The sequence below is a fragment of the Lutjanus erythropterus genome, chromosome 13 (genome assembly GCF_056507025.1).
Source record: "Lutjanus erythropterus isolate fLutEry1 chromosome 13, fLutEry1.hap2, whole genome shotgun sequence".
In the NCBI taxonomy this organism is placed as follows: Eukaryota; Metazoa; Chordata; class Actinopteri; order Lutjaniformes; family Lutjanidae; genus Lutjanus; species Lutjanus erythropterus.
In genome coordinates, this window is record NC_139329.1 from 23,926,153 (window position 1) to 23,953,373 (window position 27,221).

The 27,221-nt window shown below is 39.6% G+C and overlaps 1 protein-coding gene across 1 annotated transcript; it reads right to left on the reverse strand.

Annotated features, from left to right (window-relative positions):
* Nucleotides 1–696: 696 nt before the first annotated feature.
* eps8l2 (EPS8 signaling adaptor L2) lies at nucleotides 697–27,221 on the reverse strand. The gene is made up of 19 exons (XM_084733396.1): nucleotides 27,002–27,221; nucleotides 18,299–18,363; nucleotides 15,838–15,999; nucleotides 14,707–14,856; nucleotides 13,656–13,735; nucleotides 13,388–13,497; nucleotides 12,965–13,035; nucleotides 12,738–12,864; nucleotides 10,711–10,799; nucleotides 10,539–10,613; nucleotides 8,451–8,599; nucleotides 8,017–8,185; nucleotides 7,885–7,919; nucleotides 7,692–7,797; nucleotides 5,829–5,948; nucleotides 4,416–4,491; nucleotides 4,148–4,319; nucleotides 2,656–2,788; nucleotides 697–930 (listed from the first exon to the last, which is right to left on the reverse strand). Exons 1-19 carry the CDS (start codon nucleotides 27,090–27,092, stop codon nucleotides 853–855), a joined length of 2,058 nt encoding a protein of 685 aa, XP_084589522.1. The 5' UTR covers nucleotides 27,093–27,221; the 3' UTR covers nucleotides 697–852.

Consider the following 27,221-nt stretch of genomic DNA (forward strand, 5'->3'; position numbering starts at 1 on the left):
TGTTGGTGCAGTTCACACTGCAAAATATCATGCTGCATTAAAACACATTAATGACAGCGTCTCACTATTATTGACAATATTTTCATGCAGGATTATTGACAGTTTCTCTGTGGTGCAAGCTTGCCAGAATGTCTGATTATTTTACTACTTTGAGAGATATTGCAATACGATTCACAACTAGTGGGAATTTTTACATCACAATTGTGTATTACTGAAAAAAAAAATTTAAAATCATGATGATGGGACTTTGAATTTGAATATTGCACTTGGCCATATTACAAATTCGATAATTGTGCAGCCCTAATTAATACCTACTGCTGGTCTGCAGGGATGAATCAGGATGAGATCAGACTACTTCTGATACCTGCTGGGACGACTGACAGAGAGCATGTTTTAGTATTTATCACCCCTGTAAACAGTCATGTGGAAATAATTGGCTATATATCAGAAAAATGTGTCACACATTCTGGCACAGATTTAGATATGCAACAGCTAAAATCTACAGATTTACCAAGTCATTTAGTAAACAGCTGCAATATTGACAATGAGCATAAACTGCATAAACTGCGCTGCTCGTACGTTACATGCTTGTTGTGCATTCACACACACACACACACACCCATTCACACAAAACTGTACATTTTCTTCTTTTCATACAACAAAATGTAATCAGACAATGAAACAAAAGAGACATAATTAGAGAAGAAAACACTTGAATACATACACATTAGCTGATACAAAATAAATATACAATTCAAAATGTGTACAACATGTCAGTATGTTCTGCTGTAGATTGATTTAAGAATCTCCTGCAGTTCGAGAGCGATGAGTGTCTGTTTGGGTCCTGCTGGTTCAGTCTTTGCTGCCCGAGTCGATCCTCTTCTGCCTCTGCTTCATGATCTCCAGCAGCTCTGAGTCTCCGCTCGTCTTCTGCGAATCAAACACAACAACATATTTATTATCTTTTCTCTTTCAACACACTTCAAAGATTCAAAGTCTAGAATGGCCAGGGAGTTGAAAAAGAAGCCATTAAGGACCTTTAAATAATTGGACTGTTATGACATAAAACTGCATAATTCATGCCAACAGACTGATTATGGAGTGCTACTTTTCTTATCTAAGAACAATAAGAGATTTCTCGGAGTGTAAACAAGTGTAATGAAGGCACTCTTTGGGAGGAAACAGAGCAATGATAACACTTGTACAGCGTGTTTCTGTCATTACCAATTTTTTAGAATTTCACTGTGAAATCACCATGTGAATAAGGCTTTTCAACTTTTTGCCAGAAGAGTGTCTTTGAACCTTTCCTCTTTTTGGAGAGTTCAAGGTTCTTTCTTCTTTTCTTTTTGCCCACAAACAGAAAAAAGATCTGTCTGGAGCCAGAACCATGAAATTCTCTGTGTCCCTCAGAGACTCAAGTATATAAAAATTTAGAGGAAAAAACACAGACGCAAAGATGTAGGCTATGGCATACAACATTTTAGTTGATAATATATATATATATATATATATATATATATATATATATATATATATATATATATACATATATTTAAATTTAGTGTATAGGCTAAACAATTTTATAACTGCAGAAAATAAAAATCACTTTAAGTCTATAGCAATTATAAATACATATTAAAATATTAGAAATTTTTTGTCAAAGAGCTGCATGCAGTTCTGGAGCTGCAGGCTGCAGACCTCTGACTTACACTCTTACTGTAACTCCTCATCCAGACAGAGACTTTAAGTGATTTTTGACGCAAAGATCATACATTCCTAAACCACTCTGCTTTGACTTGAGTCAGCACTCATTGCTTTACTTTGGTTTACTCTTTTTTTCCCCTGTGTGAACAGTGTATTTATGCTCAGTGACTGTTTGTTTTAGATCCTCCACACATGCAACAGACACAGACAAAGCAAATTATACATTTGATCAATAACAAAGAGAAAAAATATTTTATAATAAAAATGCACAATGTATAATCTCTGCCACTAGGGGTCTCTCTCAGATTAAAACAATAACAAATGATGTTAAATTGTGTTGGATCACCTTGAATAAATTATGGATTTTTCTGGGTTTGTCAATTGTTGGAAACATTTGGGATAATGTAAGAACACAACTTAACAAAATATATAACATACATACAGTGTTTTTAGACATTTTACTATGGAAATGTTGCATATTAGAAGCTTTAAATTGAAAGACTCATAAGTTTGTCACAAAGTTTATGTTTACAATACTGGTGGTTTAAGATTCACCTAGTGTATATTGTAATTTGGCTCATTATGTCAGTAACATATTGTGTTATGAATGTGTGGAGATGTTAAATTGTTAAATTATCCAGCCTAAACAGTTCTGACCTGAATCCACTGTGCACACACCCACTGTTTGACTACACCTGGATTAATAAGGTGAGCGTGATTCTCTGACAGTCGACAGCAGCTTTTACTGTACGCACCTGAGCGTGTTCACTTGTCTTAACATGCCCAGGTAAAGTCTGAACGTGTGTATTATTCATATCTATTAAAGTCTGTTTCCTTCTTTATGTTTTCAATCAAGTGTGTTCATTCGTGGGTTTAACTTTTTTTGTGTAACACTGAATGACACAGCTCTGTCTGTAACAGGTGTGTGAGCAGTTAGCGTGTGTGACTTACCTCCAGCTCTGCTTTCTGCACGGTGACCTGATAGTAGACACGGCCGCCTTCTTCTCCACACACCGCCTTCAGTTCTTCCTTGTTGAGGGAAAACAGCTGAGCTCCAGTCAGGATCCCCAAACAGTCAACCGTCCTGCACACAAGACAGTCAAACAACTCATTTAGTTGTGGTTAAAGGTTTGGGCGGGCTGCAGAAGATTTTTGTTAAATTGAGAATGTTTCATGACAACTTAAAAACTCCTTGTAATAGCTTTAATAACATTAATTAGGCCTGGATTTCTTTGGGTGTGTCTGTTCAAGAGTCCTGGTGTTGTGCATGTTTGCTTACTGGCACATTTAATGGAACAGACATCATTAAAGTTATTAGTTACTCCAGTCCCTCCCTATGACATGAAAAGGTGTATAACCAGTGTTAAGCAGTAATATACATTACATATACAACATTATCACTTTACCCATTAATATGCAGTATAAAGGATTACAATTTCCAAAGCAGTAATGATATTACAGTTACTAATCCAAGAAACTCTGAGTTAATGAATTACTTCTTGACCTCTGTAGGTTATCTTACGATGACATGTACGTAAGGCAGGTCACGTCAGCTGCTTGCCAAAAAACTAAACCACGGATGGAGGATGAGGGAGATTTATGGAGGCAGGCTTTCATAGGCTGATGTATTGTCATTGCAAACAAAAGCTCTCTGGGTGTTAACAGTTCACTGGATCACCGGTTCAACTTTAGAGCACAACAAGGCTGCCAACAAGATACAAAAATAATATAGCAATATAATGAGTAATGCAACTAATTATTTCTGATACCAAGTAATAATAAATGCCTAATCTAGCAGCTAACAGCTACAGACAGCTGAGGCTCATGGGAACATAATTATTTTTGCAGGTGTTTGACCATAAACCAAATAATTGGACACATTAAAAGACCACTGTGGAGGATTTAGCGGCATCTAGCAGTGAGCTTGCAGATCGCAATCTGCCCTTCCAAGCATGTAGGAGAACCTATGGTGGCTGCGAAACTCGCACAAAATGTGCAAAATGTCCAGAGCACGTGTTTGGTTTGTCCGTTCAGGGCTACTGTAGAAACATACTTAGAAATATAAGATTCTATTTCTGCCATTAAATCCCCTGCACCTCTAAAGTTTATGACCTGCACTACATGAGAAGTCAGGAGGGGATCAACCAAAGTTATTACAATTCATCCGTCTGCGGGCGTGAACGTCAAATTTCAGTTCAACCTTTCCAATATTTGTTGAGATATTTTGCAAATGTTGACCTCATTGTGGAGGAGGAGTCTGAGAGTCATTAAAGTCAACAGGATTCATCTTTGTGGATTTAAAAGCTTATTACAGCACTAAAGAAATACGATGCAAGCCAACCATCAGCTTTTAGTATGGGCATTCTTGACATTTCAGTCATAACTTGAAGGTGTGGGGACGTATTTTGATTTGGTGAATTGATGAACGTCATGGGTGACTTACGGTTTTGAGAAACGTTTTGCGTTGAGCCACACCGTCACCTGCTCTGGGTTTGAGTCGAAGGAGAGCGGTACGTGGCTGGCAGGTGATCGCTCCACATGAAACTTCCTGGGGGGTGGCTGGCGTTTGTTAGCGGTGATCGTCATCAATAACTCGTTGTTCACCTCGTCCATCACTGCAGCACAGAAACACGATGGCAGAAGAACAACTTGTCAGAGCTGCTCTTTAAAAAAACAACACTGACTTTGTTTACGTGTTTGAGTTCACTCACTTTTGTCTTTGGGTCTTCCCTTGTTGAAGCTGTCTCCATGGCTCAGAGAACCGGGAGGTGACGTCCTATAGCCTTGCTGCACACGCACACACACACACGCACAGACACAAACACAAACACAGTTCATGAGAAAGCACCTGCAGCCAGTATTATTCTAAAAACAGGTTTGTCTTTCATCTCACTCTGGTTGATACATTTTTGCCCGCGAGCCAAAAACAAAATATGTGTGTGAAAGTATTCGACAGGAAGAGCAGCTGCATGCAGGAGCTGGTGCAGGGCGTTGGTGAACCTGCATGCAGCCTGAATGTGTGTAGTGTGAGGTTTGGGAGTGTAGGCTTTCAGTGAGGGTGGGAAACATGTTGCTGCACAAAGTCTGGAGTCACAAGTGCAGTAAGTTAGTAGACAGATGTCTCAGACCAGCGTTTGCATGATGCAGCTGCAAATGTTCTTCACTGTTATTTATCCAGGCTTTTTATTTGTTGTGTGCCTCATTACATGTGATTTATGTGTATTATATGTTCTGTGAAAAAAGTTCTCATAACAGTGAGTTCATGTTCCCCATCTTCCACTGCCATACAGACCTAACAACAGTGGCGGCGGTTATTTTGAATTTAGGACAGGTTTGTTCCATCCTAACTTAGGATTTTTTTCAGTTAGGATGGGTTTGTAATAACTAAATTCCTATCCTAAGAAAAGATAGGATTTTTACTGGAATTCTTGAAGAAAACATGTTTCTATGATCCCAAAAATCCTAAATGTCATCCTAAACTGAGAAAAGGAAGGATTTCAAATTTAGGAAGTTTCCGTAATAAGGGCCTGATTACTTATTTATCTCTGGAAAATCTTTTTATCATTACTCCTACGCTCTGTAAACAACGTGTTATCTATTTGTGTCCTATCGTTGTCTGTACTTTTAACCCGGAAGCAATGATTGCTGGCTACAAAACAAATGTATCCGCACGTAGTGCTGAAGAAACCTTGAACCGTCTTTGGTTGGTGATTTCCACTCTGCCTCATTCTGACACCTGCTGACAACACGCCCGAGCTTGTGAGGTTGAGGTAAGGGTAATGACTGTCGGTAAAGTGAGTGAAAGTGATATTGACACATCCTAAACAGTGTACATACAGCTAAAAAAAAACCTCTATTAAAAACACATGTCCTGTGGCTGCATTGCATTCTGGTCTACTGAGTCTGCAGGCAGCAGACTAACTGGTATCTTAACAAGTCAGACAAAAGTGTGAAATGTTTCCTCATATTAAACGATACTTTCTACCATGACCTCACATTGTCTGTGGAAGTGCTGCCAAGCAAACTCAGCCACTAATAGCTGAGTTTTTAATAAAGTTATCAGAAGAGTCTCTTAATCAGAGAGTGTAATGTTACTGCACTGCATGTGTGGCACAGCAGGTCACCTGGCCGTAGACGCCTTCTGGCTCCTCTATCTTCACCACGTCTAGGATGTTAAATGGGACGTAGCCGGCCTGGCCACTGCGATTCCGTAGTTTCCACCACTGTTTGTCATCCTCTATCACCTGCAGGACACATTTCACGTCTCACATCTCACTTCACAGAACTGACAATTGCACTGCAGGACTTTTTAATTTTTATAATTTGTTTACAACAGACATGCATTGTGTTTAGCTTTACATGGGTTCTGCAGATTTCAGTAAATTTATGACTTTTTAAGGGACCATTATGAATGCAATTTAAGACCTATTTCAAAATTTTAAAAATGTTTGTTACTCAGTGCTGACTTAACCAGTGATGCTAACCACAAGTCAAAAGTTAACCTGCTATATGAACAGACTTACACTGATGCTAGCAGCCAATAAAGCTAATAATGATATTGGATAGAAATTTCCATTAAGCATTGCTTTGTTAATTTTTGTACATCAAACTAAAGATTGAAAATTGATCCAAACCTTTCCAACAAGTTTTCTGATATATTTAGATCAGGTGTTAGGTTAAGTCAGTTGTAATTTACTGATTTTTAAAGAACGGTTTGTCGTGACACTTTTTCTTGCCACATTAATGTTAGCTCAGCTGATTAGACTAACCCAAGAGGGCCTTAGACAGTGATTTAGCATAAAACACAACACTGAATCAAAATATCTCATATCAAGCAATGACTTTGTGCCAGAATGAAGTGTATTTCCAGTGTCCGTCCAGTCCAGTTCAGTGTTCAGTCCAGATACTTCCAAGATGGAAATTATATATTTATCAGATATTGTACTTGAGTTTAATTTGTTGTGTTCGGAATTTGAAAAAAAAAAAAAAATGCTGTTTGCATTAGTGCTTATTGGTGCCATGTTACTTTTTTGTAGGTGTTACAGCAAAATACAATGAAATTTATGAAATTTTATTACAATAACTGTCAAAATTGTATTTAGCTAAAGGACCAGTGTGTAATAATTACAGGAATTTATGTAGAGTTAGTTATGTGTTATGTTAGTTATGAGATATATTATATATAAGTATGTTATTTATTATTATCAATCAACGTAAACTCATAATCTATATGTTCCCGTTACTTTAGAAATAGCCATTTATAGTTACATACTGTCGGGTCGACTTACGGAGATCATCATTCTGCGCCGTCTACGGCAGCGCAGAGCGGACAAACTGCACTAACAGTGAGTCTTGGGAAGCCCATGGCGACCTTACGTAGACGCCGCAGCGTAAACACGGAAGTAGACGGGGAGGATAGACGCGGGTGATTGCTGGCAGACCATTTAGCGTTGTGAACCTTGACTGGCACAGTTTTGACAAATGGAGGATCATACATACACTGTACCAGAACAAAAAGCAGCGGACAGTGAATCCCCGTCATCCAAGAAGCGGAGACGCGAAGAAAGTAAACGCAAGCATGACAGGAAACGGCAAAAACACGAATCAACATCGGCATAGCGTTTACACGATGGAAATCGCTGATGGAGGACGTTTTCACAGTGACGCCGAGGTTACCTGTTTTCTGCTGGACAGGTAATTCATCCTACACACATAATTGTAGTTTGTTGTGAGATAGCTTTCGCTCACCATTTTGTCCGCTGACGGCCACCGTACTCTTGTTGAGAGAGGGGCGGTGTCAGAGTTGCAATCTAAGGTTTGAACGCTAGATGCCACCTAAACAAGGCTGGATTTTAAACTACTTGATATGTCTGACTTCACAGAAGACTAGGAAAGGTTTGCAACATCCATGCCAGATGCTAGAATGCACATCTGGATTGAGTTAATGTATAGGGAAACTACGTGATGTGTCTTTATGTTGTTTTTACCTCCAGGATTTCATCCTGCAGCACTGACAGCTCGTTGGCATTCCGTGCTACAAAGTGGTAGCGAATTTTGGCATATTTGCGGGTCTGTGGCATCCCGTTGTAAGAGCTGTTGAGACACATGATATCCTCTCATCACAGTCTGTTTTTGTGTGTGAAACAGACAGAAAGGTGTGTGAAGGACTTCATTACTTACCCATTTGATGAGCCTGAGGACTGAGTTCCATAAAACTGAAAAAACAGACAGGTTGTTCATTGATTTTCAGGGGTTTGGGACCTGTAATGGTCAGTAAATTCACAAATGGTGGCTAAGAGACAAAACATTTACATCTTCAGCTGAGTGTTTTCTGTAGTCGGGGCTGGTGGGAGACCCAAGCGGACCTGTGGGTCCTTCTGTTTCCCATGGAGCCGTCCTGAAGAGCTCCGCCGGCGGCTCCCAACCATTACGAAACTTTGGGTAATAAGGTGGAGCACACTGATCTCTGGGCCACTCTGCCCTGCAGGAAGAGGAGGAGGAGGAGGAGGATGGTCAAGAGGTGACCTTTAAGCTACACATCTGTACAGACAGAGCCTGCAGTAATAATGTTCCCATGCTCAATTGTCCAATTGCTCTAAATGCTCAGGTCAGCACCTTGCATGGCGGCTCGGTGTGTGTGTGTGTGTGTGTGTGTGTGTGTGTGTGTGTGTGTGTGTGTGTGAATGAGGAGCAAACTGTAAAGCACTCTGGATAAAAGCTCTATATGAATGCAGCCATTTCTGTACCGGGGTTTGGTCCATCCATCACCCAGCAGCTCGAAGATGGTCATCTCTTTGGGGGTGAGGTGTCCTCGCAGGAAGTCGACAGCATCTTTGGACAGGTGAGGGGAGATTATTGAGCGCACCAGTTCAGGACTTCCACAGCTCTGAAGCACCTGTGGACACATTCACAAGTTTACTGACTGGCTTCACACAAGTGCTTTTTTTTAACAATATAAGAAGAGACATTTTCATATCTACATATTGCCTACAGGTGTACCATTTATTTTTTTTATATCCATTTTATATTTAATATAATGCCAATATGAAACCTGAATTATATTGCTGTTACTAAATCATTAACAAATATATAAAATATAAAAATGTTTTTTCTGCAATCCTCTTGTTTTCACTCATGAAAACATATCATATCATAATGTTGTCTAACAAAAAGCAGTTGCTCAAGAATTTTGTCATAAACCCCTTTTTAAAATTCGTAAAAAAATGACAAACCAGTGTGACCCATTTCACAAGAGGCCTTATCAATAAATCTTAGAAAGAGTTTATTTGTGCATAAACAAACATTCCTGACCATTTTAACTGTATTTTCTGCATCATCTTACATTATCTCTGCTACTTTTGATCAATTTTCTAATTGAAAAATAATAGAAATTGTGACACCCCTAATGTTTCAGCATTCGGGGATTAATTTAAAAAAATATGAACAGTAAACAAGATGAAAGATCTGACTAAATAAACAGCGTTAAGTTTGATAATTTAAAGTTTTCGATACTGAATGCTCCGGACACATTTTCTCAAACTATATTGAGGTTTGATATTCAGCCCAGTATTCACAGAAGACACCAAACTACACAAACATATTTTTGCTATTTAATCTAAAAACATTTTTTAGAAGGCACGAAAGCAATAAATAAACAGCAGCATTACTAAAATACTGACAGTAAACTTCCTCACTTCCTCTTTTGAATACACTAAAATGTGGACTTAAGGCCTTTTATTTACACTGTAAAACAACTAAAATGACTGTGGAGGTCACTTTGAATATTACTGCTCTGGCTTTATCTCAACCTTATCAAGCAAATCCAATGTGTTCAGAGGTTAGAGCACCATATCAACGCAGAGTCCAATCACAGCTCTGCAGTGTGTTTCTATCCAGCAGTATCGAAGGTGTGGCCCAACACTGCGACTTGAGAAACCAACATTATGTAACTGTGGCTGCACCTGAGTCAGAGCTGAGAGCCACGTCGCTCCAGTCTGGTGAGAGTTTAGCCGAGCGGCAGAGGGTGTGGTGCCATAAAAAATAAAAACATTAAGAGGAATGTCTACTGGAGACAATGCAGACACAAAACTGATTATTATTCTGTGCATTTGAAGGCGACTGTCAGCATTCAAAGGACAGTTTTGATTATTTGAAGTGGTGTTGCATGAGGTATTTATCCATGGTCAGTGTATTACCTACAGTACATGCTGAGAGACGCCCTGTTTGGAGAAGCAGAAGCTGAGCAATGAACTGCTGTGGACAGGGTCAGCAACAAAAATGATTTAGAAATGCTCTTAAAAAGGCTACATTATTATAAATTCCAGGCAGCATTTTCCAACGGGAAACCACCATTATGAAAGCCAAATAAGGCTCTCTCCAAACCAACCAAACTCCAAAGGAAAAATCAGTAATTCTACCTCGCAGAACACAGAAGTTGTTGATCTACTACTGCCTTAGTTGGTTAGTTTGTTTGCTATCATGTGACTTTGCTGAATCCAAACTATCCTTTTATAAAACAGCGATTTCCTGTAAGAAAAGGCTCTCTGACGATAAGGTTAAGCAGTGAAAATATTCCAAATATAGCATACACTTAAGCTAATATTAATTTTTTTAAGTGGACTTTTTTTTTAATGTTTTGCTGCCAACCCTGTTCACAGCAGTTCATTGCTTTGCTTCCATGCTGATACTCCTTTCTGCTTCTCCAACCCCACTTCAAATAATCCAAACTATCCCTTTAACAGAACCCAGTGACATGGAGAACTTATTTAGTGTGGCATGAATTTATACCGTTGACATTCAGAAAAAGTGTTCAAGATGACAGCAGCTCTTCTTACCATCTCCAGAGGGCCGAAGAGGAAGTGAACCAGCTCAGACGCACTTGGATTCTGTATGTGTTTCTTCAGCTTGGCCTGCAGGGGGCGCAGCGACAGATACACAGTGAGAAGGTGATGAAGGGCAGCTGGTGAATGTGATGAACAAGGGAGGTTAGGAGCTGTGATATCTCACCAAGAGGTTTAAGGCCAGCTTCAGTTTCTGCATGCTATCAATGACCTCGGCTTCAGTGGGGGGTTTGGCTCGCAGGGTCAGCATGCCCTCTGTAAACAAGCAGAGCAACAATGACCACACACAGACTCCAGAGTTACCAGCCCAGTTAGCACACAGGACACAACTTTCACTCTTCAGCCAGGGTTCATAAACGTAAAAGTTATTTTTTCCATCTAAGCTTACAACTTACATCTCCATGGAAAAAAAAGATTAGAAGTAACGGTTAGTTAATAAACAGCTTTACCAGTGAAAAGTCACCTTGGTGAGAGAGTGAAAGAAAGAAAAAAGTGCTACATCATGCTTTCTCAACTTGTGACCCAAAAGGTCCTAAAAAAATCTCACAACCCCACAAATCAGAGTTACATAATGTGAATTTGAGTGTGATATTCTGGTACCACTTTACAATAAAAGTAGCTTCATAAATGATTTGTAAGTGGCTTATAATTAGGTCATCATTAGGTTGTAAAGACTTTATAAATTATTAATAAACAATTATAAGCAAGTTATGAAACAGTTTTCATATATTGATGTGGGCTCACTAATTGGCAATATTCAGTAACTGCTACTAATTAATCTCACTAATGAGGTACCACCTTTTATAACTGGCAAAGGAAACCTTATTGTAAAGTGTAAAACCATCCCAAATGAACATTTTTGACTATTACAGTATACTGACTGATTGTGATTAAAGGCAAGTAATTCAGGCAGTCAACACGAGCTGCACTGTTACACATACATGACACGCCTCAGTCTCAACCTGCCAATCTGGCGGTTGATTTAAACTGCAAAAAATGTAAGTCTCTTCCTCTGCCTGCTGCCCTGCATCAGTATCGCTGCCTGTTCTTTTAGCTCCTCAGTATCTCTAAGTAAACATAATCTGCAGGGAGTGATGAGGTCGGAGCGCAGACCCCAACTACGTTCTGCTGCTGTAATAAACATTTAAAGTGTGAGTTGTTTGACTGAAATCTGATGAAGCTGACAGGTAAACATGCTGCTGATGAAGGAGACAAAGTAAACGATGAGATCTGAGGCTTAACAGGACAGATAAATCAGAGCTCACTATTTGGCAAGCAACAGGTCACTGATGCCCTTTTTATCTAATGTGTTGTAACAGCTTATTAATGACCTGTGTTTACAACCTGATTAATAACCAATTTATCAACTATATATAAATCATTTATAGAGGTGGTCTTATTGTAAAGTGGTACCAATATTCATTTAAATTGCATTTTCAGGGGAAGTTCCACGTTTCAATACATCAGTCTTACAAATCCTGATCAACAGGTGCCCCCACATGGGATCCTTAAAGTTGAGAAACTGATTCTCTTGATAGAGAATACACCATTTTCAGCACACCTGTCTCTGTAGTCAGGAACAGCACACATCTGTGTTACTTTTAAAATTTGTTATTATCAAATGATGTGAGGAAAAGTAACACTGCATGTGAGTGTTTGCCTCTGACACGGACAAATTTGTGTTACATGTGCAGTTTGTCTCACTGCACAGGGAACAAGGTGTGTTAAAATAAAAGCACGGCATCACACCACTGGCGGTAAAACATTACTCAGCAATATGTTACAGTAATATTATCACTTTACACAGCAATAATTAGGGAAACTTTTAATCCATTAGTAGGCCAACACTTTTTGTTTCAATCCCTGTAAATATTAAAATAGTTGTGGCTCATCTAATCTGCATCTCATGTCAGCCTCAATGCAGAGTTACACTGAATTTAGCTATCTGATAACAATAAATCAACAATTCTGTGTTTCTAACAGTAATAATATTACATCAGTAATGACAATTGAGTAATGAGTATTGTGTCACTTAAAAGACCCCCAAACTGGCCTGTACTACCACACATGCATCACTGGATGAGAGTCCCGGCTCACAGGACACAGAGAGACACAAACATGTTGATGTGAGCAATATGGTCATATTGTCACTGCACTCGTGGCACCACGTCAGAAGAAGAAAGGGAGACAGACCTGCTGGTCCTTTCTTCTTATTCTTCTTACTCTTGTTGCGATGGTTGAGCTGAGCAAAGGCCTCCGCTGCCTTTTGCAGCCGTGATACAAAAATCTCGATGTCATCCAGGGCGCAGTTGAGGATTTGCTGAGGGAGACAAATGCTGGGCTTTAGCATGAAGCATTTAGCATGATGAGGGGGTGAAAATGAGATGTGTAATGTGATGACAGGTGTCAGAAACACTCACCACATCCTTCTCAATGCGCTGGGCCAGCTTTTCATGTGACTCTGCGTCATTTTGTCCAGAGGCTCTTCTGTCTACATCCACAACACAAAAAAACTCATGCGATTAAACAAAAAGTGCATTAATATGAATGCAACTAATGTATAAGAACATATTTTTGAAAATATGAGCTGTGCATGCGATACTTTATTTATTCAGTGGGGGTTCACAATGCTCTCTTTTTCAGGAACGCCCTGATCACATTCACATAGAGACCCATCTGGAAGGAGCCCAGTGCAACCACAGTCTGACCTGCCAACCACTGAGCAACTCTGCTGGAGTACTGAGGGAGGGACACCTTCACTTTCCCCACCCAGATTCATCCCGCTGGTTAGAGAATTGGTTGCTTCTCAAACTTTTTAGGCCACCACTGCCCCTAATTCACACCTTGTGTGTTCATGGCTGCCACTCGTCCCTTTGCAGCAGGTGGGGGGCCCTTCGGGGCGGACGGGGGGAGGATTGTTTCTCTGTGACGCTTCATCTTCTCCTGGTTCACCCTGGAGGAAGAGGAAGAGGAGGAGGCATTGAATCCTTCAGCATCCAAACATCGAGCTAGATAACTACTATTTACAGGTCAGTGTCATGTCCTTCAGTGTGTTTTTGACTGTGAGAACGTGTGTGCGTGTGTGTGTGCGTGTTGCAGCACTGTTCTCACTTCAGAGTTTGAAGCCTCATTTTCTTCCCATGCTTGTTGTCCCCAATGGCACTGTCTATATCTGCATGGACCATCTCAGCCTGAAGAAAGAGACGACACACGCAGAGTGAAACTCATCACATGCTTGTACAGTTATAGAGTCTATGTCACCTAACAGACACTGTCATTGGAGTTACCCATAGAGTGACTAAGTCATGAACTGTATTCACTGTGTTAATGGCAAGAGACAAATCAGGAAAAATTCTCTTTTAAATTGACAGACAACATATGTGTAATCTGAGACACAGTTCAAATGGAATCAAACAATAATTTGTGTCTTCCCACAAACTACCATTCATGGGACACAACAGAAGTGGCATGATTTAGCAATCTATGATCCATACTTTTGAATCATTTCATCTTTGATCATTTATGTCACAAATCTCTGGCTGCTGCCAGACATTAGATTACAGGGTAGCAGTGTGAACTTTTTAAAACTGCATCTAAAAGCCTACAAACAGGCCTTTGCAATGGCAATATTATGTTGTTTTAGAGCATAGTTTGTCCATTTGTTTTAATGGCATGGATGGTGACGCACTCTGACGCTCATTCTACAGAAGTGTGAAATAAAACAACAACCAAAAGATGATGATATTTTAAATAAATGGAGAGCATTTTACATAGAGCTTTTCTAGTCTATCCACCACTCAAAGCACTTTACAACTTCACGTTACATTCATTGCACACATAATCATGATGACCCGCTCTCCTGATTCACAGATTTAAATTCTCCAACCCTTGTGAGTATGCAGCTATGACGATGAACAGTTTTTTCTCAGCTCTTTCTGCTGTTTTCACAGTAAGTTATAATATTACACCCTATAAATAGACCGACCAAATATCTCTTAACAATGCTGCAAATATGTAAAAGGATACACACAAGCACATTGCCACCAGCAGCAGTGAAATCTGACCTGGAGTTGCAACAACAGCAGCTTGGATTTATGAATGACACAAAGCACAAAGCCAAGCAATCATGTGTGGACAACTAGTGACGCAAGCTGAGACTTACATCAACCTCATCACAGTGGAAGAAGTGGATGTCAGGTTTGTGCTGCTCCTTGTCCTGACACACCAGCAGCAGCACGGAGGGGTATCGTGTCTGATTCAGGACCGTCTGACTCATGTGGATGGTGGAGAGAGGGAAGTTCTCCAACTCCTCCTGCAGGAGCATGACAGAAGAATGGTTATAGAGAAAGAGCAAGATACAATCTGAGTAGGCTAATTCCTCAGTGAGTTTCTACAAATACTCTTCCAAAACATGTGTATGAGGGAGAAATTATAATTAATGAAATGAATTGTTTGACATGTTGGAAAATATATTTATTAGCTTTCTTATCGAGTTAGATCTCAAATCTCATCTGCACAGCAAACATTAAGCTACAGACACAGACAGGTTAGCTTGGCTTGGCACAAAGACCGGAAACAGAGGGTAACAGCTAGCCTGGCTCCATCAGACAGTTACAAAATTCCCCTCTCAGCAGCTCTCAAAATCACAAATTAACATATTTGATGATATTTGATTGTTTAATCCATATAGAAACCAAAGCGTTAAGACAAAAAAAAATGTGTTTTTACAGGGAAAGAGTGAAAACAATCTTCTTATCTAACTCTCAAAAAATAAATGAATTTCTACAAACTATTCCTTTATAAGGTGTTCAGTGTGTCGATTGCCATGATCACAATCAATGTAGGTCAGTAAAATATTCATATTCATATTCCTGTACCAGTTTATCCTGGAGAGGGTCACAAGATCAAGAAAAATATATTAGCATCAATGCAGTGAAGGCCAAGGTATCCTCTATTTTAGCGCCAAAAATCCTACCATTCCCATCATGCAACTTCATAGCTGGGCAAAGCATCAAGATGATTGTGCGTGGAACCAGACCTTTCTCCAGCGCTGTGTGTGTGTATTGCAGGCAGTCTATAAACCCAAGCATCGATCTACCTGGATTATGTCACTTGTATTTTCCCAGACTTGATTATATTTTCACAAGCTGAGTAGTTCTCTAAGTGACTTGTAAATTAACTTAACATTACATGGCATGTATGTTATGCTGTAGATCAAAGACACAAATCAATGAAATGTGGCATTTATTGTATGTTGACATAATCTGATGATGTGCATGATGTGGAGCCATACCTGTGTGTCACAGTCCAGCAGGCTGACCGCCTTATCAGTGACCTGCAGGAGCATCTCCTGGGTCCAGATTTTGTCTTTTGAGTCCAGAAGAACCAGTTTCTTGATGGCATCGTCCACTGTGGCGATAGACTCTGTCTTGTCCATAATGAACGTGGAGAGATGCTGAGGAGAAAACAGTGGATTAAACGGTTAATGAAAAGTGTTTGGCTGTGAGAGGACCATGACCCGGTGTCACTAAAAACAATGGCTGTATGGAAACTAGGAATGTTAAGTAAGTTAACAGTTGTCATTTGAAATTCACATTATTGAATTATGCGTTTCGGTAATACTTAGACTTTTTGGGAAATGTAATTGCTTTCTTGCATAAAGTTCATTTAATATGAAGCTACAGCCAGCAGTCAGTTGGCTTAGCTTAGCTGTCCAAAGTGGTCATAAATTTCAAATACCATCAAGTCTAAAGCTCACTAATAAACACATTAGAGTTTGTTTGTTTACTCTGTAAAAAAAAAACAGAAGTGAAAAAAAACAGCAACAAGCTAAACAGCCACTTGCCAAGCATATTTGGGAAAGTACGTAGGCTAGCTCACCATGAAACCACAACTTGGTTTTACACTTTGTAAGTTTGGAAAATCAGAAAAAGAGTTATAAAGTGTTAAGTAGTGAGCTTTAGAGGTTACGGTAGGCAGATTTCCTTACCTTTGGACCGTCCTAGCCACTTGTCTTCCCCTGTTTACAGTCTGTAAGCTAAACTAAGCTAACTGCCTGCAGACTACAGCTTCCTATTGAACATACAGAATTGAGAGTAGCATCAATCTTCTCATCAAACTCTAAGCAAGAAAACAAATAAGCATATTCCCCCAAATGTTGAACTATTCCTTTAACTATAACTGTACATTTACAGCTATTACCTGCTTGAACACTTATTTCTTATAGTGTCTTCAGCTGACAGCCAGAGACAGCTAGAGACATATTCATGGTGTGGCTAGAGGGTGGCGAATATATAGGCATAATAATCGCAAAGAATCACATTTATCAATATTTGCCCCCAAATGAAGATATTTTATCTCAGAAACGTTACATTATTGTGGCTGGGTTGGCAAGGCATCTTTTAGGAGTGGGGGCTGCCACCCCCCCACGCCACTCCTCAGACCCGTCCTGGTTGACAGCATTAGTAAACTGCGCGAAATTTCTGTTCTATTTTAACTGATCTCAAAACCGTAACATCTGCACCTCCACAGCTTTGTATGCAACTGCTGCCAGCGTGGCAGTTATCTGTGATTACCTGCCGATGGGTGATAATGGGGAGGCGTTTAGAGAAATCCTATCCACTCGGACTTAGGACATGGTTTACCATGTCGCCTGCAGCACGTTTCTGACTCAGCTCCCCACTGCTGCAATCAGAGGCCTGATAGCTTTTTTTTATGACACAATTCCCGTAGGTGAGATGTATTCAAGAGATAAACTAGTATGTCAGCTTTTATCTCTGGGCAAAAGAATAATACATAATAAAATTTACTGTACGTGATTTACTTTATCTCGTTTACACATGACCGATTCAAAATGATAAATTTATATATTTGTTGAACTTAAGTACAGGATTTTCTTTTCCCTTTTTAAGTCTTTTTTGTATTTAGTTTATTTTGTCTACAGTGCAGATTTAAAACTGGTTACAAATGGGAGTCGTTAATGGGGTTTAAAACTGCAGCTTTACCAGAATGCCCCAATGAATTTTGAATTTATAATGTCATTACATTGTGATATGGCATGAGTGTTTCCTGATTTTAAAGGCTTCATTACAGTAAAGTGATGACATTTTCTGAACTTATCAGACTGTTCTACTTGTTCTAGTATTTGCTTTCAACCACTTACTCACTGTATCCACATTACCAATAATTATTTATTAAAAAATCTCATTGTGCTAATATTTTGTGAAAGCACCAATAGTCATCCCAACAATATTGGAGTGATATTGAAATATTTGGTAAAAATATTGTGAATATGAATGTGAATATGCTGACATTGTGATTTGGTACATATCGCCCAGTTCTAATCTATCCTGTTTTTATTCAGCTTATCTGATATCTCTCCAGCCACAAGGCAGGTATACAGGTACCAAATGCATTAGCAACAAAATAATAACAACAATACAGTAATTTATATGAAAAAATAATTAACATTTTCAAATAATACAGAGTCATGATACACAGTGCAATCCATGGGAAACTGTGAACGCCTGGGATCACTCACAGTGAGGTTTCCTATGAACGAAAACTATTAAACATTAACTTTTTATTTTGTTTTAATGGGCACTAATCTCATTTTGAACCTAGTGACTGGGTTTTAAATCTTTTGTCAAGATTACTGTTTCCTTATTGCTTTATTTCTAAAACTATTAAAACACATGAACGTTAAAAACTATTAGTTACATTTTTCAGAGAAACAGAAAGAGAGCAGATCTTACCTCAACATGATACTGCGACGTCTCATGCATGATAAAATTGGAGTTGGAGTATTTTTTCCTCTGTTCTGTTGATGAGAAAAAAACAGCAACATTAAAAGTGAGAAACTGAGAAACCACCAGAAAAGTCCTGCCTGCGATTTCACTGTATCTCCCACTAAGTAAACAGCCAGCTGTGACACAGACCTAGAGTCCACATGTTGCACGTTTCAGCAGAGCGAACAGATGAAATGAAACACTAATGTGAGAGCTGAAAAGACCAGCAGGGCAATAAGGAAGTGACAGGGACACGTAATGGGTGCACGTTTTATTTCATGGGGCAGCTGCAAAAGTGTATTTGACAGTTTCTTTTATAAGGATTTTCTCAGCAAGAAATGCATCAGTGGCCTAATTATTTATGTAATATTCTATATTTTTGCACAGTTTTTAAGTGTCCTTCAAGAGGACCAATAAATCAGAAAGAGAATCTGAGAAGTTAATTATTAAATCCTGGATATGCCCTGTCTCTTGTAATCATAAGTCGGTCAGGTTGGCACCAAGCCACCACCATCTGGAGCACCAATCAGACACACAGATTTACTGCAGAGTCAAAGATCAGTGATGGCTCTTCTCGACAGTACCATGCCCACTTCCTCATCTGTGGCACTGAATTGTAAAATGTTAAACCTCCCAGATAAAACTGCTGTAAATAAAAGTCCACATCAAACTGACCTCAAAAGTTATTGTGATGTTACAGAATCATGCTTAAATAAATACCTCCTCACTAACTCACAGGTTTAATTTGAGCACTGAGAAACTTTCCCTCCAGCAGATGAATGTGGAAACACAGTGAGCATCAAACATTATACAACAAATGTTTAATTTGTGCTCCCCAAGTGGCAAAAAATAATTGCAGGTTGTAAGTCCCCCTCCAGTCAAAATGTGCTTTACTTTGTATTTTTGCCACTTGGGGGGCACAAATTGAACATTTGTTGTATTTATCTTTGTTTTGTCCTTTGTAAAGCAGCCTTGAGTACCATGCAAGGCACTACATAAATCCAAGTTATCATCATTAGTATTATTATCACTATTATTATTGTTATTCAAACATTGTATTTCAGGCCACTTGATGAATGTAAGTCCAATATCGATTGTCTTTTAGCTCTGGTTTTGGTCTCCATCAACCCCTGAGGGAAATATCTGTCTCTTTAGCTGCTACATGCTTCACTGCGTTCACCACAACTAGTTAATAACTGTGTGTCTGCTGTTTGTCGTTGAGCAGGTAGCGCACAGTGAGTTTTTGGAGCTGATTCACTGACAACAGCTGCCTGCTGCCGCCACAGACAACTATGAGATAAGTGAGAGTGAACCAGACCAGTAAAGCTGCAGGCCAGACCTATAAACAATGAGCTGAAACTCACTACGAAGCTCCATACAGTCGACTGATAACCCTCTGTAGTTTTATCACTGTGAATCACCCCTTTCACACTGTCACATTGTTGTCATTTGATGTATTGTTATTGCTATATATTGATTAGAGCTGCTTTATTTAGTCACGCTTGACCTTTAAAAGATAGGAGCATGAGCAGATAAATGTTTTGATGAATTATCTAAATTAATTTGCAGTGGAACAAGAGTCATATAAACGTGATGGTTAACAATTCCTGTAAAAAGATGCCAGTGTATTGTAACTGCACAGTGATCTAATCTCATCTGTAGCCTCCAGTGTACAAGCAGTGGAGTTACTCCAATGTGTAGGGCACGCTGCTGCTTATATTTAAATTAAGTGATTTTACTGAAAACAACTGGACTGCTAAAAAAAAAGAGCAATTAAGTGAGTCGATCACTGTGTAGAGATGAAGTTTACATTCGAACAGGAGGTTACCAGGTGTACATTTAATAGAGGCCATATACTGAACGTCAAAGTACAGTATGTGAGATAAAATCACAGGAGATAGAGGTGCACTCACTGTAAACAAAGCAGCTTAAAAAGTTATTGGAAACATTGTCTCCAGAACACTTTTAAAGTGCGCTCTAAATCATTTTGAGCTGATTCAACTTAAAAATGTAGGTTCACTGTACTTTGGTTGAATAATTAAAGCCTTATTTGAATTTTGTCAAACCAGTTAACTGAACTTGACAGAAAAAGTTACATAAGCTTAAAATTGACCCTTCCTAAGACCCCCCCCCGCTCCCGCTCTCAACTTCCTTTTCTCCTGTTTTCTGTACTTATGCTGCATGCTGAGCTCACATGTGCTGCAAAGAAGTTGTAACATTACAATAAAGCTGAAAATAATGATTTTTTTAAAGACAGAAAGAAAATCTCTGATCCAGACTTCTTAACTGTGAATATTAGTCTAATCTACAAATTGAGAAAATAATTGACTGACTAATCAACTATGAAAATAATCACAGGTTGAATCTCTACACTACAGGAACTTCTTATTTCTTTTCTGTGGCAGCAGACCCAACACACAGCTTATCTACACATTTTATTGCTGACTAATTTTATTGCTGACTAATTTTATTGCTGACTAATTGCTGACACCCCTCATACTCATCACTGTAGGGGCAAAGACAAAGTATGTTGGCATGCGTTGGCTCAAAATGACATTGGTTTCTTGTGATTGGTTAGACAACATTACGGATATAAAAATCTGACTAGACACACATTGAATTTCCATTGTCATTTTATCCACTGATATTATAAAAAATAGATTATAGCCACTTTAAAGTCTAAGAAAGATTTTTTTTAAAGCATTAAAATAACCTGCAATTTGTCATAGAAGATATCAAAAACTGATTTAGACCAGTAAAGGTCTGTTAAAAGTTTGATGACATTTGTAACCGCTGGAACTCACTTGGTGAAATTCCATTTCAATTGTTCACAGCGTTGCGTGTTGGCTGGGCCCTTTGTTTTTGTACTGGCAAATGTTAAATGAGTGTGCCAGTGTGCTCATTGACCTATTTACCACGTGAATAGTCTGCAGGTAACAATTACGGTTAAATGAGAGCATGTTCCTATCAACTACACTGCCAGGTCTCATATCAGGTCTCTCTCTGTCCCCCACCCAACAGAGTCAACATGTTGATGCCACGCAGGTTTTATCTTCTGCAGACATTCAGTCGCATTTCTCTTTATGTTGACTGTGACACAAAAGCTCTGCTGTTTGTTTAACACTCAACAAAATGTGTGTTAAGGCTTGAAAGTACATCCAATATTTGATATTCTCTTATAGATGATTCAGTGAGATGTATACATGTCTGACGGAGCTCTGACTGTTCACTGTACAGCCATGCAACCGCCTCAGTCCAAATGACGCAAGCACGTGTCTTTCCTGTTGCTGCCATTTCCTCTCTGCTGATTCCTTCCTGCTCGTCTCCACACAGGTGAAACACAAGCGTCAGGTGTCGCTCTGAAAGTCGAGCTCGCCCCATGTCTTATTAATGACTGACATTTATGCCAATCAATTCACAGTGCTGCGACAGCTTGCAATAAGAGCCACTTAGCAAGCAGATGGGCAGATCCTCAGGGCTCTCAGGAGTCAATGACCAGTGATAAACATGGCCGCTTGGCACATCATCAGACCAATACATGACCCAGATCAATCAGACAGTCTGACCTCTTTAATAACTGCTCTTTAAACAACCTGACTCAACCCAAAACCAAGACAGTCACATGTTCAAAATATCATGAAACTGTTTACATTTGAACCAATAAAGTCCTGTATCATAACATCAAAAGGCTGAATGAATCCGACACAGAGATAACTCAAACAATAAACCATTGTGCTGACATGAGCTCATGACCTGATTTTTTTTTTTTTTTTATAACTGCAGGGCACACTTTAGATACCGTGCTGCTGTGTCGACATATGGTCATATGTCACGAGTAGGGCTGTGTATTGGAAAGCACCTGATGATACAATACACATCATGACACAGGGGCTATGATTCAGTATATTATAATACTGTATTACTGAATCAATTTCAAAACCCTGACACTAAAACAGCTCCCACCTACAATTCTGGTCTCATTCAGGTCTACGCTTCTTCCCGCTCACTATGCTCTGCCAATGAAACGTGCCTGTTATAACCACCACAACAGGGCACTAAGTCACTAGCTAGACTCTGATGGTGGAACGAGTAATCAAACTCTGTTCGGTCTGCAGAGCTCCTCTCAGTCTTTAACAGAGACTTCCGACCCAGCTATTTCTTGAAAACCTCTGCACTTTATAGACTACAAAACAAAAAAATAAATCAATATAATCAATATAATCAATATAGATAAATAAATAAAAATCTCATGCATCTTATGCAATCCATGCATTGCCTCTTGCCCTGCCTTTAGGCACCTACGTCTTATCAGACTCAAACTTTGCTTTATGGCACTTACTCATGTTGTTTTCTTGTTATCAGCTCTCAGAAGTATGTTGCTTTGGATAAAATCGTCTGCTATATGAAACTGTAAATTGCAGAGCTGCCACGGTTAATTGGTTATTAATCGCTTATAATATGAATTGCCAACTATTTTGTTTGTTTTGTTATTTAAAAAAAATCTCTTACTCCAGCCTCTTAAATGTGAATATTTTCTGTTTTATTTGCTTTGAGTTGTGGGTGTCATTTTGTGATTTAAGACACAATGATCAACATTTTTCAACATTTACTGATATTTTATAGACTAAACAACATTAAAAGAGAAAATGATAAACAGATTCACTAATAATGAAAATAATCATTACAGGAACGACTTGAAGAATAGGTGCAAACATGTGGAATACACAGACGTACGGTTCTGACAGGATTAATTAATCAATTCATCAAGCAAATAATCAACAGATTAATCAACAATAATCGTTAGTGAAAGCCCCGGTAAACTGTAATTGTAAACTGTAAGCAAGGTGATATATTGCTATCTTTTTAAAATCTAATATTAACTGTCACGGTATAAAGAACACACCACCACATCCATAAAATTTGAGTTTAAAAAAGTTTAGTTTTTATGTAGAGCACATAGCAGCATAAACACACATTTTCTGCAATGATCCCTTAAATGTGGTTATAGCAACTACAAGGAGCTTTCGCATTGATTGATTGATTGATTGTGGCGGGCCTGTGGTCAAAACCAGTATGACCACCACAGCTTGGTGTCATAAAGCCACTGAGCCACATTTGGTTTGGAAACGAGTGAAAAGCAACTTTTTGCAAAACCATACTAGTTTCCTTTTTCTCAAACACAGCTGTTTGAAGTAATGTATCTATCTGAGGCTTTATATGATTAATAACTTGTATGTTGATGGTGAAACACAGTAAACTTTGTGTTAGTACTCTCCATATACGCAGGTTACATGTAAGCCTAGTAATGGGAAATGGCTTTTTTCACTTCAGTGGCCGAGCCACTTCTTTCTTAGATTCTCAGTCTCCAAAGTATCACAACACCACACCTCACAGCCTGATTCACCACAGAGTCAAGCTAACATCAAATAAATACACATTTCATTGAGCATTAAGAACAGGTAACACTAAACACAAATAGACACAAGTGAACCTACATAAGCAAGATTGACTGACAGACATTAAGAAGTGGATCTGTTGCGGACATTTAACTGAATTTCATACACACACACACACACACACACAGACATTCAAGAGAAAACAGCCTTTTTCAATGTGAATTTCCACCTGTTGATTCAGCCTCTCACCCCAAACACATTTTACCTGACAGAGACATGCTCCTCAACCGCACACCGAGAAACTCCAGAGAGCTGCTGGAGGGTCTAAAGTCCTCGGAAGATGAGTCTGAAGTGGGACCTCTCTGCTCTGCCTCAAATCTGCTGATAACAGATCAGGTGGGACGACCTGTGCATCATTTGCATCACTGCGTGAATGTAAGTTTTGCATATGGGAGATTGAGCTCAGACTTTTCTGTTGCTCCTCTACATGTTTATTCAGCAAGTACAGAGCAACAGTCATAAATCTATCCAAATATCTCCCACTGTTATTGATGGTAAATAATAGCGTGCACCCTGCTACCTCTGTGTTTCAGGCGGACAGGCATGCTGCTGTCATCCTGCAGTGAGAAGGTAGTGGTGACCATCTGCCACACACAGTGAGGTGAGCCAATGAAAAACAGCCGAGCCTCGTCACACATACAGTGGGATATTTCACAGAGATCACAGGAGCGGTTGCATCCTGTGGATATTTGGACGACTTGCGGCACAAAAATATTTCACAGGCGGCGAGGTGCACAGTCAGATGGTTTGGGAACATCTTGCATCCCTGCAACACCATCATCTGTCATCTGAGGCCGCTCTAAATTTGGAACAGAGCAGCGATGCATGAGAGCAGGTCGTCCTGTCATACCTGGGTGTAGGTTTCTCTCTAGGCCTGTGATATTCCGTACAATGTCGCTCTATGTTGGCAGTGTGGAAGGAGGTGCTGGCACCGACCAGTGAGCTAATGTCTGAGGCCGTGTGGGGAGGACCAAAGGTGAACGAGAGTCCGCCTCTTCCTCTCCACTTTTCAATGTGTCTTTTATTCACCTGCAATACGTGGGCATCCCCACCCTGTTCCAACCACACATTAAAAACAGGCAGGCACGCCCTGCACTCCCTGCTAATATAACATAGCTTATTTCAGCCACAAACACACACCCAAGCACAAGTATGCCACAGCTAAGTGCAATGTCATGTCATGCCATCACTGGATCAGAGTTTCCCCACAGTCCTGCCAGATCAGTGATGCAGCCTGACGACAACGTAGATATAAAAGGAACCCAAAAATAACACAAACACATCCTTCAGTTCAAAGTATGCATGAAAGAATGACAGTCAGTCAACACAGATATACTCTTAGAAATAAAGGTGCTGACTAGAATCGTGAAGATCACAGTGAAGATCTTCGACTTGCCCCCATAGGAGAACCCCTCTTTGGTTTGTGGCAGAATCTTTCAGAGAATTCTACCTAGAACCCAACATAAAGGGTTATGCCTAGAAACTCCTGTGAAAGGTTCCACCCAGAACCCTTTCTGGAGGCTCTACAAAAACCTTTCCAGCTTCTCAGTGTGCTAACAAGAACCCTTCCAAAGGTCTTATCTAGAACCCATCCAGGGGGTTCTACCAAGAGCCCTTTTATATTGGAACGGTTTTACTTTGAACCAACCAAGGAGGATCCACCATAAACCTTTTTATATTCCAGTGATTATCAGGAATTTATCAGGGTCTGCCGAGAACACTTTCATATTCTGGTACCAAGAAGCCCTGACGAGCCCTGGAAAAGTGTTCTTCAAGGGTATCTTCCAGAGTGGTTCTTTGGATGAAAAGGGTTCTTAATGGAACCTTTATTCTTACAAAAAGGCAAACCTCAGCCATTTAGGGAGAACCTTTTTGAACCCTTATGTCTAAGGATAGTCTAGGGCTGCACAACCAATTAAAATATTATGAAAGTGCAATATTCAAGTCATGGAAGGTGTAATTTTTTGAAAGAAGAAAATCTTTGACAAACCAGCATTATAATTAAGTACTGTTGTGTCCCAAAGAAACAACAAAGATCACATCATTGTTTTGTTTTTTTCAGTGAAAATGAAAGCTGTGATACAAAAATGATTTTTCCCACAAATCGTGAATCATATCACAATTGCAGTAACTGTCAAAATAATCCCAATACGCTTTACCATATCGTGCAACCCGGCACCACACAACATGACTACACAGCGCAGACAAATGACAAAAGGCAAGATGCATCTAACAACAAATCCCAGCATGGTATGCAGGCCCGGCACAGAGCTGGAAACTCATGTTGCCTTCAGGAGCCCAGCCTCCTTCCTGTGTCCCTCAGTGTCTGACAGAGGTGTAAGCAGCCTGAGCATGATGGGGTCCCTCAGCAGGACCTTGGCCCCTTCTTATCACTGAGTGTTTGTGTTCTCGGGAGAGGACCGGGATAGGTCAGTGTGGCTGTGAGGCTGCAGTGACGAGCGACAGAATAAGAGTGTTGGATTTCCTCACATTTGAATAGCAAATTGAATAATGTTTTGATTTGAGTCAATTACAGTGCTGAGCCACATACCTTTACAATTTACATTGAGAAGGGTATCAAAGGATAAAGCGGATGTTCAATGTGTGATTTGTTCCTCCTGATGATGTACCCTTTGACCTTTCCTATAACGGTGCCCCAGTAACAGTTGAGTAAACTTGGTATCAGACTCAACTGGCGCATTGGACAACAAAGTTTTCCAGCTTCTGGGTTTACTTCCTGTTTAAACTGCCCACTCAATATGCACAGTAGTGTTTCCTTCCTTACCCCCTGTACTGTCTATGGTTCAAATGGGCCCATAACATGAACGCAGTAAACATGAGCCTGTTTGAATGCATTATATGTTATTTTTACAGGTTCCCTAGCAACATTTTTGAATTATCCTCTAATCTAAGTACTATGAATAAATGATGAAATTTGGTGCACTAGAGAGTTAATGTGGCAGGACTATGAGGGACTGATTCAAGAAAACTACAGTGCACAATATAAAATTGAATAAGTAATAGCAAGCAAGCTTTCATAAAACTATTCCTTGACAAATAAGAGTGTCCAACCTCCTAAATTACAAACAGTAAGCTGTAAACAGTCTGTAGTGACTCATGCCACAGAAAAACTGGCATGTGTAATCACATGTGAAGGGCATCTAAAGGCAAAGTCTTGTAAACAATGAAGTACACCTTTCATGCAGTGACTTACCGTAGAGGGCCTTGGCGCTGATCTTGCTGTCTGATCTGGCCACTCCACTGCAATGACAAGAGGAGACAGGGTTACGCTGTACGCTCTTCATCTTCTCCCCTGCACCTCTGGATGTCACAAACCCTCTGAAAGTCCCACTCTGTCACTTCTCGTGAACACAGGCCCCCAAACTATACGGTGATATACTGAGAGCAGACTGGCCAGCACTGGATGAGATTAG